The sequence below is a fragment of the Fistularia commersonii genome, chromosome 14 (genome assembly GCF_037954325.1).
Source record: "Fistularia commersonii isolate RoL2024-O1a breed Wild chromosome 14, RoL_Fcom_v1.0, whole genome shotgun sequence".
NCBI classification, from domain to species: Eukaryota; Metazoa; Chordata; class Actinopteri; order Syngnathiformes; family Fistulariidae; genus Fistularia; species Fistularia commersonii.
The window spans coordinates 8,957,407-8,971,251 of NC_141297.1; the positions used below are offsets into that span (position 1 = coordinate 8,957,407).

The 13,845-nt window shown below is 40.2% G+C and overlaps 2 protein-coding genes across 3 annotated transcripts; one reads left to right on the forward strand and one right to left on the reverse strand.

Moving 5' to 3' along the window:
* The first annotated feature begins 104 nt into the window (after positions 1-104).
* Positions 105-4,935, forward strand: slc25a45 (solute carrier family 25 member 45). Its single transcript, XM_086159840.1, has 7 exons — positions 105-184; positions 786-833; positions 945-988; positions 1,078-1,149; positions 1,460-1,648; positions 2,248-2,482; positions 2,985-4,935. The coding sequence occupies exons 2-7, from the start codon at positions 797-799 to the stop codon at positions 3,260-3,262; spliced, it is 855 nt and encodes a 284-aa protein (XP_086015966.1). The 5' UTR covers positions 105-184; positions 786-796; the 3' UTR covers positions 3,263-4,935.
* Positions 4,790-13,576, reverse strand: LOC147227207 (solute carrier family 35 member E2A). 2 transcript variants are annotated; one of them, XM_086159839.1, is made up of 9 exons: positions 13,021-13,576; positions 11,993-12,448; positions 11,018-11,153; positions 10,687-10,814; positions 9,726-9,846; positions 9,599-9,652; positions 9,445-9,517; positions 7,855-8,000; positions 4,790-6,757 (listed from the first exon to the last, which is right to left on the reverse strand). In XM_086159839.1, exons 2-9 carry the CDS (start codon positions 12,270-12,272, stop codon positions 6,529-6,531), a joined length of 1,167 nt encoding a protein of 388 aa, XP_086015965.1. In that variant the 5' UTR covers positions 12,273-12,448; positions 13,021-13,576; the 3' UTR covers positions 4,790-6,528. The 2 variants fall into 2 exon arrangements, with proteins under 2 accessions (XP_086015965.1, XP_086015964.1); XM_086159838.1 differs by having other exon boundaries at positions 11,993-12,452.
* Positions 13,577-13,845: the final 269 nt, after the last annotated feature.

Below are 13,845 nucleotides of genomic sequence, written 5' to 3' on the forward strand. Positions count from 1 at the left end.
TTAAACCGCAGTGAGTGTTTTTCATGTACCGAATGGCGCTCTTATTGTGAAAAGTCCAACAGGAAACGGTACCGAGTGATTGACGGCTCATTCGAGTTGGAAGGCCGACAGTGAGACTGCAACTATTTTCACTTGAACCTCGAACCACCGGGACATCCAGCCTGTGATGCGACTGCAGCCGAAGGTATGCCATTTCCAACAAGTTTTGTGCACGTTTGCAGTTTAGAGGTAGAATAAAAACAACAACAACAATAACAAAAAAAAAAACCCAAAACATTTGGGTTGTAAACGGAACTGATAAACGCATGGTTTAATGGGACATCTGTGGTGTTTTGTGGGTCAGAAGGTAAGCGGTGTTAAGAATAATTGTGGAAACGCCTCCTTCAACTTTTTGCATTTTCCTCCATGTCCTTTTTGTGAAACTAGAAGATATCTTTTATTTTTTGAAAGGATCGAGGAAAACCTCGTTGAAAATAATTGAAAACTACCCATCCATAGTCTGCTCGCGTTCAATTATATGTATAAGTATATATACATATTTTTTAAATTTATTTCATTTTTTACCAAAAGTGTATTTTACCGACATTGTTTATTTTTCCCGTTGTTCATTTCTCTATTTTTCACTATGAAGAATGGCAGGGATAGAATACAGATGCAATCATTTAAAAAAAAAAGATTTTCTATAAAAGATCTAACACAATGAAGGTTTAGTATAAGTTGGCAAAGTGCTGTTTTATAACAATGTAGTTCAACAATATAAGGGCTGAACCCTGTCTTTATTATAGGTTGAACGGTCATGACTATTTTGGAATTTATAGCTGGGAGCATCTCAGGTAATAAGCATATAAACATACAAAAGACTTCACAGCAATAATATTGGATTACATATTTTTACATTTGTTTACATGTTGTGAACTAACTCTGGGCTGATGTGACTGTTGTAGGTGCTGTGGGAATCACAGTGGGACATCCACTGGACACAGTGAAGGTTGCAGGACAAAAAAAAAAAAAAACAACAACTCACTGACCCTAAATGTGTAGTGTAGTTTATTCTGACACCTTGTGTTTTATCTGCAGGTGCGCCTTCAGGCTCAGTCTCTGTACAAGGGGATACTTCACTGTGTCGCCAAAACATACACTCATGAAGGGGTAGGTTTCATGTCATGTAAACTTTTGTTATTGTCAACACATAGCTCTTTATGAATGAAAATTTGTTTCTTGTCTGTAAAAACTGTCAGCCATCCATCATTTTTTAGGATCATTGACCCCTTCCATTGAGTGATGGGTCACTGAGGTCACATGGATTGGTTGTTGATCTGTCCCTGGACCGATCCAAGTTGTGGAAGATTGTCTCAAAAGCCACTAACTCTTCCTAGCGACGGTCTTTCCAGTTTTTTGATGCAGAGCGTTCCTTTCAACACTGTCTTAACCCTACGTGCTGCCACCTTCTCATACACAGATTCGTGGATTCTTCAAGGGTATGGGGTTTCCGGTGCTGACCAATGGACTCACCAACTCCATTGTCTTTGGCTGCTACAGCAATGCTTTGGATAAGTTGAGTCAGTCTCAGCGCAGCGACCGCAGTCAAGGCAAGTCGGCTTCGGCCGCTCATGTCTTCACTGCCGGCTGCTTCTCAGGGTTGGTGCAGGTACGAACGTATTCAGTGACTGGTTTCAATACAAAGACTAGTTACAAACCGTAAAGCCAAGTAAATACCATGAAAAAAAGGATTGTTATTACTTAAGAACGCTGCGGCCCACATTAACATATGAGCGTCTCCGACCAAAATATTTAATATCAATTAATTACAACTGTAAAAAAAACATCAGAGAAGGATGAAGTATTGGTATTCGTTATTCATCAGAATTACAACCATTTTTATATCATGTAGTGACTCATTCTGTGTGAATAGTAGTCAAAGCAAATCAATGCAAATGACTATTATGATTATTTAATCCTATAATTTTATCCACAAAAAAATAAAGCATCATATGCAAAAAATGTTTGTGTTATCCCACCTAATAACAAAGGGATATATTTGAAACTGAAGATTTGTGGAGGTTGCTATGCAATGTGATTGAGTATTGTATTTTCTGATGTTTATCAGGCAGAAAGTGCCGTGGCAAAGTATTACCTATACACGTAACATATACGAAATTCTGTCTGTGCCATCCTCTGTGGTGATTTGTAGAAACGAGTCACAGGACACAGAGGATTTGACTGACCCTTTAAATAATCCAAATGCAGGTGTGTATCACTGCACCCGTTGATCTGGTGAAGGTGCGTCTACAGGGTCAGACAACCGCTGCCAGATACCGTGGACCTTTTCACTGTGTGACAGTCATCCTGAAGGAGGAGGGGCCCCGGGGCCTCTTCAGAGGTGGGCTGGCCCTCGCCCTGAGAGACGTCCCGTGCTACGGACTTTACTTTTTACCCTATGAGGTCACTCGTATGGCTCTGACGGAGAGCGGCAAGCAACCAGGTCAGTGTAAAACAACGGTTCCGAAACTTTTAAGACTCCACAAATCATAAGGTGCCGGCCAAATGCCTAAAATTCTCAGAAAAATTAACATCAACAGAAATGTAGTTAAATAGTCACACCAAATATTTCAGGTTGAGTCAATGGAAATGATTGATATCGCTGAAAATACAGGACAGCAATTTATGCTAATTAAATAGTTGATACTTTGAAGTTACATTTATTCATTGTAAACTGTTTCTAATCTTTATCCAGAATTTGATTTATTATTTGTAATTATGTGATACTCTCTGAAATCCCGACCCCCTTTTTTTTTGAAATCTTTGATTCCTTAAAAGCTACACTACTGCACTTCAATTTCTCTCTGTAGGGATCAACGTTGGATTCATTCAGGATTAATAGCGAGAATTTCATAATTCTTAGCTTCAGTATCAAACTCTTGACAACATTTCTGCAAATCAGAAGGTCTGGCTCAATTTTAAAGTGAACACATTTCCGGCTTTAGGTACGTTTGCAATACTGATGGCAGGCGGTGTGGCAGGTGTCATTACATGGGCCTTCGCCACACCCATGGATGTGGTGAAGGCCCGGCTCCAGATGTCAGGGGCGGGGGGCCGCGTGTACAAAGGTGTCATCCACTGCATGAGGGTAAGTGTCCATGAGGAAGGAGTGAGAGTTTTCTTCAAAGGCCTCCTACTGAACAGCGTGAGGGCTTTTCCTGTCAATGCTGTGACCTTCCTCAGCTACGAAAGTCTGATGAGCATTTTCTATCCCATGGCTTGATGACCCCCCGCTTTATGAAGAAAGAATGCACCCGTTGCCTTACAACATAAAAACATTTCTGTGGTGTTAAGATTTACCGTGGAATGCCATGGGCATCTTTAGCTATAGAAAAGCTCTAGAGACTGAATCAAATGGGACACAAGGGACAAAATTCCATGTGAGTTGTTTTCATGGAATCCTGTTATTTTACTCATATATATATACATGATTTTTTTTCTGATAGGCTCTGTATATTTTTACTAGTGTAGAATGTTATTCGCATAAACTATTAAGAAATGGAGACATGTGCTCTACAGTGCTGTTATCGGCATGTTTTTTTTTTTTTTTACCTTTGGTTGGCTAACATTTTAATTTAGGAGTTACATTATTTGATCAGTGAAATTCTATGTTGGTGATGGACAGTAGCTTTGTTAAACATGGGTTGTGTACCCAGAACACGTCTATCCGTACACCAGGGATGGGCAAACTACGGCCCGCGGGCCACATCTGGCCCGCCAAAGATGATACTTAATGGGAATCATTGAATTATTGGATCAATGAATGTGGAAGCTCAAACAGGAGATGAGTTCATTTTTGGGGCTTCTTGAGAATTTTCCTGAGCTGAATGACACAGGTTGGCTTTGTGATTTAGCCTTTACTCTGGACATACTGACACACATGAATGAGCTGGACATGAAGCTACAAGGGAAAAACAAGCTTGTGCATGAAATGCAAGCAAACGTCAGAGCCTTCAAAACCAAGCTGGTTTTATTTTCAAAGCAAATGTCAGATGAGTCTGATATGTACTGTTAACAAAAACTTTTTTTTTTAATATGTATCGTATCTTGTGCTGACCCGGCCCGCCTGTCATATTTTAAAAGTCAATGCGAGCCTTGTGCCAAAAAGTTTGCCCAACCCTGCCGTAGACCATCACACAACATAATAGGAATACTTGGGAGACTGATTTTCATCAAATTTAGCCTGGTAGATTAAAGGGAGATGTGCTTTCCTCAAGCAGCACTGTTCAACTTAAAGATGTATGTCTCCCATCAAGGATAATTAAAAGCTGCAAATAAACTCTGTGATGAGGACAGAGAAAACGTCTTAAGACAGTCAATTGTTGATAGCGATCGTCAAGATTTCAATGTATGTCTGAAGTTGTGTTGAGTTTTTGCCTGTAAATTTGTTGACCTTTCTGATCCTCACGTTCTGTAGATTGCATGTCCTTAGTTTTTAGAACACCAAGCCAGCCTGCATGATCAGCTCAATCCTAAATAAACAAAGCTGATCTAATGAACAAAAAAAGTGTCTATTTAACTTTGAAAACCTTAACATCCTCTTCAAGAGGTGTTATGAATACAAAACAGATGTAAGATTTTGAGTTCCTAGTCTCTTAGAAGACTTTTATAATCGCTGACCAATTTTCCATTCATGGAATATACAATACTTCACCAGTGTAATTTAATCAATACTGTACTAAGTTACTAAAAAAAAAAAAAGATTCCTTGAAAATCTGATAAAAACCACGTTCATTTTTATTCTCTGCAGTCAGATTGACATGAAAATGTATCACGGATTTTTACAATTCAAGATTTTTACAAGATGCACATTCCATTACTGTTCAAAACATATTCAGTATTTTCCACAGTTAAAACATGAATAATGAAAATATGCAGGACCACATAACGTGCGGGCTTGAGGCAGCATTTGAAAGGCTTGTATGGAAGTTAAATGAAATTTTATATATTTTTTTTCAAATGTTCAAAGAGATTATTAGAGCATAGCCACATCTGGTAAAAGCACTTCATGGAGAAAGAATTTCTCGAACAATAACAAGAAGTAACTATTACTAGAGAATATGCTTTTAATGTAGATTTGATAGTAAAACGTCCATGTTTAGTCAAACTTTCTGGTCTTATTCAATGCGGACGACAAACTTCCAGTGCAAACTGGGAAAAAAAAAATACTGTTAATCGAGGCACAAAAATTAACATGACAAGAAAAACACAACCCAAATTTCAGTCAATGTGCTCAAGATAAACATCTCCACAAGACACCTGATGGACTGTTACTCCGGGCTCATGGTAACCCTGGAGTCATTGAAGCTAAATGCAAAGGAGACCAGAAGCACTACAGGTGTAGCTACAGAATCATGTTACATTTCTTGGCAGTTTGCAGCTGCTACAGCAAGATACTCTTATTACAAGGAAGGAGCAAAGTTGGGAGAAGCTTCATGCTCAACATGGGTGCTGTGATAAGTTTCAGGACTAGAAAAGGGAAGCACTCAACGTAAGACATGATTTTGCATTTTCGCACACTGCTGAATGTTACGAACTAGTGGTATTAATGGATTTTAACGGTGCTATAAAACTGCTGTGGGCTACAAGCGCAGTTTCTTATGAGAAATGTTTAAACGTCATACAAGAACATTCTTACTGCAACAAGTAAAACAAATATAACTGAACAGAATGAGAGTTGGTTTATGACTGATGTGAGTTTATCAAACAAACTTGTTTATATTTTGTTTTTTTTGCCAATTCTTATCTGACTGTCGGACATGATTCATAACTGTAATTACAAAAATAAAAACAATAACTGAATATATCACTTCAGTGTCTTAGCTTTGTTAATGGTCCCCTGTTTTCATAGATCCAAGGAGATGATGATCAGCATTCCTAGAATGCAGTATGTGGCTTTCCAAAGTTCCACACATTGGGTAAAATGTGTCAAACAGCAAGTCTTGAAAATTTGGCTTGAGAAGCCTCTCGTCTCAGGCAGAGAGCCAGATTCACATCTCATATTAAGATGCGACTGTGCATTGTATGATACAGTGTAGATTAAAACCATCACACATTTCAACGATGAGGATCCACAGCTTTTTCACAATAGCCAAGATTCAGCAGCAGCTTTACCACAGATGAGACACACAATGCCAACGCAAGATAAAGGCTTACCAAAATCACTTCCCTTTAAAATATGAAGAGAACTCTGGGCATCCCTTTCCTTAAATAAGTATTTGACATGGCAAAAGATACCAGGTGATTCAATTCTAAGAGGTGTAGTTAGGTAATAAAGTGGAAGAAAGATTCCTCCGGAGTGGCGTTGGCTCTGCCGGACCAGTCAGCAAAGCAGTCACTCTGGAAAGTGACATGAAACCTGAAACATTCCGAGTTGGTCCTCTACAGCTGATTCGTGTACAACATTTAGTACAAACGCATCCAAACAGAGAAAATTGTCAACGGCTTGATCCCATTCCAGGTAGCATTACGTTTCCAGTGGTTCAGTTTCTATTCGGATGGTTTGGCTTGGAAGTCCTGCTCTTGCACAAGTGGTTTGTGGTTCTGCTCAGCAGCCATGTCCTGCAGGGTTGCTCTCTGGATCTGCCTGGCCTTGTTGTATAAGAACACTCCGACAAACACGAGGACGGTGCCAGTGGCGCTGAGGACTGTGATGTGGTTACTGAACACGATGATACTCAGCCACACAGACAGGGCGTGCTTGACAGTACTGGCAACACTGTCATAGAGAGAATTATTATTACCACTACTTTTCACTGACCAATATTATCATGGCAACTGTTTTCTTCAGAACTGGCAGAGGTCTCTTGGTTCACATCTTTACGAAACTAAAGATGTCAATTTCCACTTAAAGTGACCAACATGATCCAGGTGTCTTCTTCACGGGCATAATTAGTGTTGATGCTGAAGAAAATCATTTTGGTCTTTTAAAAAAAACCTGATTGAGATACCTTGCTCAAGGCTGTGAGCAAACCAGCTACTCCCAATTTCTCACAACAAATCCAAGAGAGGGCTTGCGTCGGCAGCTGTGCTCACAACACAAATCGTTCCTATTCCTGATTCTTGGTGGGATGAGTTTCAGCAGCGGGATGACTTTTGTCATCTCAGCACACAAGGGTTCTCGATCACATCTATTATCTAAGTCCTTCACCGAGTGCCTTGCTGAATATATTGTTAAAAAGCATGACAAAGATACCAAATGGAAGATTCGATTCAAGTGGACATAAAGTAGAGAAAATGAATATTAAACAAAATGCAGTGGTCCCAATGAACAATGGTAAGGCAGTGAAACCCCAGGTTATGTTCGGATTTGGAAAGTGACCAAAGTCAATGTAATGTAATATTTATCTTCCTTACTGTTGTGATAATACTAGCCAACATCAAGTCAAATTATAGTCTTGATGTAACAGGGTAATCACGTGTGGCTCGACGGAACTACTGCTACAATCTCAGTATGCCTTCACACTGACTTGAATGCTCTAGATTACACTAACATGCATCTACTATAAATCTGGAGTGAATGGGATAAACTGAAAAACTACTGTAAACTATAGAAAGGAGCACAAGGTCATCTCGCGAAGAATCTAAAATCATGCTAGCATATGTGGACCACTTCCAGAATTACCTTTTCAAAAATTCAGGTGATTGATTAAAAGATATTCAGGCTCAACAAGGTCTTATGGGTAATGAAAGCAGTATGACCATATGTAGGAAACAGAAGCTTTAGTGGACATCCTTGGTAATAAGGCTTTCGGAGCACAAGATGGATATAAATCTTCTGCTTTTCAGATATTTGTGTTTTTGCCCATCATTTACCTGAAAGTAACGGGGGAAATGCGTCCCATGAGCGCGTAAGCAGTGACACTCTGCAGGTGGAACAGCCCGCCGTCGAAGAGTAGCAGCAGAATAATGTCTTGACTGAAGATGAAGCTACGGCCACTCTTCCCAATCACTGGAATGTCCTGGAAACAACAAATATCATCTGCAATATTCCACAAATAAACTTCCACAAACTTACTTCGATTAGCAAATAATAAATAAATAATAAAATATCAGAGTAAAAGGTTTGAAAAAATACAAAATGAATATCAACACACTATCCTCTATCCTTCATCAACTTGACCTTCACATCTTCATCTCGCCAACCTGTATAACTCAGTCTCTCCCTCCTTACTGTCCAACACAGCATAGCATGTATACATAGCATTTGCCCTTCCTCTACCTTCACTTTGTGCTGCTTCTCCCTGTACTACCGTCTGCTCTCTACATTACCCTCAGTGGCCCACTTCTTTTTAGCCAAACTCATTCTGTGTACACACTCCTGCACTTCTTCATTCCACCACCATGTGCTCTTATCTACTTTTCTTCAAGATCACACTATTGTCTTTGTCCTCTTCGTCTTCCTTGTCACCAGCGATCCTTTGAACCTAACTCTTCTTTGCAGTTTATGGTCTAGTTCATAGCACATTGTCTATATAAGATGTAGTAAACCTGCCTCTGCTCGTATAAGTTACCTTATGTTCCTGCCTTTACACAGTCTACCACCATTTGTTACTGTATTCCTATCTTGGATACCAATTCTGCCCCTCACTTAATCACTTAATTGCTCTGCTGTCTGCACCAACATGTGCATTTTAGTCTGTAATAACACGGGGATATTCAGCATTGGCTCATCCAACTCACTTCAGAATTTGTGCTCCTCTTCTAAGGCACATCCTAGCTGTGGGGAGAAGCCACTGACTTTGAACATTACACTATCAATTTCTAGGTTCAGACTTAAGTCATCATTCTATCAGTACATTCGTAACCAACTCCTTGTTCAAGATGACCCCTACTCTGTTTCTCTTACCAACAATACTAACAACCTAAACTTCTAGCCTACCTTTCCACCTGGTCTCCTGGCACACAGTATATCTACCTCCCATTCTCTTACTCATATCAGCCAACTTTCTTGTTTTTCGAGTTGTTGACGCAACATTCAAAATTTCTACTCTCAGTTCCAGTCTTTTGCTCACAAGTACAACTTTCTCCTCACTGATGGCGGTCGTTGCTTACCCTAGCCTGGACTCATGCAGTATGGAAGTCATAGGTTTTATTCAAATATGTAGTTTGGCACAGGTTTTACGTAGGATGCCTGTCCTCTGAATTTATCTGGGTTTGTGGAAGCACTGGCTAGTGGTCCCTTGGGTTTATATTAGCTCTAAAAGTTACTAATTTGTTAAAAACAAATGTGTTTAGGATTTCACGTCAAAATAAAGTTATTTCTTCAACCCAAACCTGCTTTCATATATTGAGGAATATTACCAGTAATCATGAATCACAATGCAACTGCATTTTCTGCAATTATGGCCGTCAGAAGCTCTAATAGTATTGCAATCCTAAGCAAGACAAACGATGTTGACTTACCAGGAGGAACACCCAGGCAGGGACGAGCATGATGACCGCTGCGGCACTCGTGTAAAACTGCAGTTCTGGTGGGCTGTGGAAAGCCCACGGGCTTTGAATTTGTTACAGCAGATTTTATAGTCAAACAGACTGTAGATGAAATTGCTGTCTTTACCTGAACTTGTATGTATCTCCACTTAAAAGCTTTTTGGAGAACACATTCTGTAAACTGAAAGCAGAGATAAATGGTTTAGGTAAAGCTGCACCATGCAGTGGAAAGACTGTGCTGCATTCTGCTGTACCAGTCCATGATGTTGGTGGAAAGTGCAGCAGAGAAGCCGAGCATATTGAAGCTGATCTCTGTGGCTGTGCAGAGTGCAAGGCCAGCCATGACAGGGAACAGGGAGAGGTTCACCCACAGCCCTGGAAATGAGGAAAAGGTGCCTCAATCAAATACATTGAGGGCTGCACAGTCACACATAATGGGAAAACATTGCAGTCACTTTAGTCTTTCTAAAGTATGCATAAAACGGAAATAAGTAGGGAAGGTTAAAATATGTTAGATTTGTTTGAAAATCTAACTCTGGGGTAGGCAACCCGCTGCTCTGGAGCCACATGCAGCTCTTTGACCCCTCTCTGACGCGGCTCCCTATGGCTTTTGAAAATGATTATGATAACGAGTATTTTATCAAAATGTATTTTATTGTACTTTGTTCATTTTTAAAGTGTAATTTTAAATTTGAAGATTATGGTGATCTTGTTCCATCTAAATAAAATGTTAAAAAAATGTTGTCGCTGTTAATAAGCGACTGCACGCACCAGTAAAAGGATGACAGCACACTGAGAGAACGGCACTTTTTGTTTGCTACAGGTGGATGATTTAAGTTCAACTTTTTTTTTTTTTAAATAAAAACAAGAAGAACTCAAATAGACTGAGTATTTTGCTTAAAAGCAATCTTCAACCCAACGTCTTTTTTCAGAGTTCAAAATATTTTGTTGCTTGCAGAAAACCAATTTTGTTTCCTCTGCCTCTGTTCGTTGATTTAATAAAAATACAAAAAAAAGCAAAAGAAAAAAAAATGTATGCTGTATTAATTCATTTTAAATTTGAAAAGGGTTGTGTGGTTCCCGGTGTTTTCTTTACTGTAGGGAAATTAGTCCGCATGGCTCTTTGTGTGGTAAAGGTTGCCGACCCCTGATGTAACCCATGAGAAGATAGTTTTAGTTATTTCCAAGTGGAAGAAAGTCTGGCATGTATTCTACCTGTGTACTCGCCAAGAATGAGCCTGGACATGATGACGGTGAAGATTGGTGCGGAACTCTTTACTGTCTCTGCAAATGACACAGCAACATTCTTCAGGCTCACCAAGCCCAAGACCACTGTGGTGAACCTGCCCAACAGAAAGATGATTTATGTATGTGGATGACAAAACTGTCAGATTTGTCTGGCAGGCCATACTGCCAGATTATTTATTAAAATGTCTTGCGCTACAAAAGCATCTGTGAACCCGTGACTGATGATGACTAAGGCACATATAAATGTGTGTGTGTGTGTTTGCGCGACAAAGCACTAGAGAGAGCAAGAGAAACACACCTCATTAGTCCAACAAACAACATGATCATGATAAAATTAGAGGGATACTCGGTCCTTGTCTTGTGCTGGTAGAGGCAGCACGGCACAAACATCTTGAGACAGCCGATGACAGTGGTGGAGAGCATCTGAACAGCACCTGAGAGTAAAACAACAACATATTATTGATGGATACACTTGCAGGAAATAGCCATCTACAACTATTGGCTGCCTTGATATCCAAAATGAAAACCACAGCTTGATACCTTTTTAGGCCCAGGTACAAAAACAAACTGATAGCTTGCTGAACAGGTTTATTCTAATGGGCAGGAATAGCAGCCTAATGTCTGTTCATTGCAGCTGTTAAGCTAAGGTTGAAGAGCCAAACTATATACAATCTTATTTATGAAAACATAGACCAAAAATATAACCACAAGTAGCTTTGATGAAAAAAAAAAATGCAAGCTGTCAGAGGATCTCTGTTGCAAGTGCATATCTGACTAAGATATGGTACAAGGTACTTCAAATATGAGAGCTGTAAAACTGAAACTAAGATCTAAATCTCTAATGTGTGCTCACAGGATTTAAGTAGATTACAAAACAAACACTGTTGCTGGGCATGAATCTGAGGTGACATAAGCAAGAATAACTTTTTGGGATGAGCTGTTGATATATTCATTCTATACTTTCTTTCTCATTCTACAGAAATCTACTTTGCAAACATTTCAGTAAAATAGTGCTCTTTTTTCAGCAACGTATAACTTTATGCCTCACCTTAAATTTTAAGCATCAACATCGCCTTGGATTTTGTACTATTATCCATAAGTGGATATTGCCAAATACATATTACTATACATTCAGTCCTCTATATATATATGTGTGTGTGGATATATACGTACACACACACACACACACACACACACACACACACACACACACACACACACACACACACACACACACACACACACACACACACACACTGTTCTGTGTCCTTACCTAGCATGCTTGGCTCCCCCTCCAGCAGCGACAGGATGTATTTGTTGAGGAACAGGGTGCAGAAGCTAAAGAAGTACCAGAGGCCCAAGTAGCTCAGAGAGCGCCAGTTCCAGACGCCCGACTCGGCCTCTATCACTGTTGTCTCTGTGACTGTGATCTTCAGCACTTGCTCCCCTGGCAGGCTCTCGCTGCGGGCCAGCACCACTCGCTCTTGCCGGGCACGAAATGGTGACAGTAGCCGCCACAGTGGGTGCTTGGTGGCCTGCCTGCTGCCTGGCATCACTGCTGCCACCTGAGGGCCCCGGGTGGGATGCGGGGCAACAGGAGGGGAATGAGACGGTTGTGTCGAGGTCCTTCTTTGAGGTTTGATGGTCAGTCCATTTTCTGATCAGTCATTGATTCCTTCAAGGGTTTGTAGTTGCAGGGGGCACTGAAAATACTTGATAGTATTTATGTCTTCCTTGAAGGAGGGGGAAAAAAAGCCTTTCAGGTGACAGAAGAAATTGCAGTGGAGTATTTATTTCTCATTTCACACTCAGGATTTCACAACAGGAATAAAACAGTAGGAAAAGCTTAGAACAAACAATTTAAACACTTGCAATAAGCAACTAGTAAAAAAGGGGGGAAACATCTATTTAAGTCAAAAGAAAAAAAACTAAGGTGCATGGGTTAGGTAAATAGCTTTGTTGAGGTGAAACTTTGAAACCAGAGTAACATAATGTCATATTTATCATAAAAAGACAGACGTTCATTTCTTACTTTTTAATGTTTGCATATCATCGTTTTCTTTGCTTGTCTTTGATTTGTTTTCTTTGCATCAAGTTTTTGATTACAGGAGACGCGGGCAACAGACAAATTGCAGGGATTTTCGAACTGAACTTATTTTGAAATAAATATAAACGCTTTAGAGAGAAAGAAAAGACCCACGGCTGCAAACAATCTGTATCACTTTGCACCAAACAAGTACAATTCAAACCTGCAAAACAGCTAGTGGAAAATTTCGTGGAGACTGAGCCGTGGACTCTTACCTGCTCACGAGTGGACGCCGGTCCGGTTATCTCTACAGACAATAAACAACCGGAGCTAAACGCCAAGCAAAATCACCGCGGTGGAAGGAGTAGGAAGTTGATGTTAGCTAGCTGCCGTCTGTTTTGGTGATGAGGGATCGGGGGGCCAGCCGGCTTTCCGCTCATATTCCACGGCCGAAGAGAGCTCGGGACTTCAGCCAAAGTCCACTCATGTTTCTCTCATCTGGAATAGTAATCGCTCCACGCAGACTTTCGAACGTGGCTGCTAGCGGTGCCAAGCTAACGTGGCTCGCAGCAGAGCGCTAGCTAAAACTTTCAAATTAAGAGTTTTCGGAACCGTCAGATGGACTCCGATATGTTATACTACTAGAGAATTTTTTAGGTTAATTTAAATCATTTATTTTAATATGACGGCGGGGTATAATCCAATAATGTGATAATTCGATATAAAACGACTAAATGCGCATGGCTCTTATTTGCTTGACACAAGAATATCCGTTCCTGGTTAAACTTTGGTGAACTTGATACGTCGACCACGGGTTTTTCACGGTCTCCTCAGTTCGTACCGCAAAATGCGGAGATTTTCCGCCTACATTCAGACTGAGAGCGGGTAAAAATAGTTCAGAGTCAAGTTTAGGTCAAAAATAACATAAAACACTCATTTTGTAAACTAAAAAGTGACGCTCCGGCTCTGTGGAATTGCAGTTTCCTACTGTGACCACGAGGGGGAGCAAGACCGACACGGTCATTCATCAAGTCCAGTAATATTCAGCGGTAAAGCCGAAAAGAAAAATGAATTATGAACTCATTTGTGTTTTTTGTTGT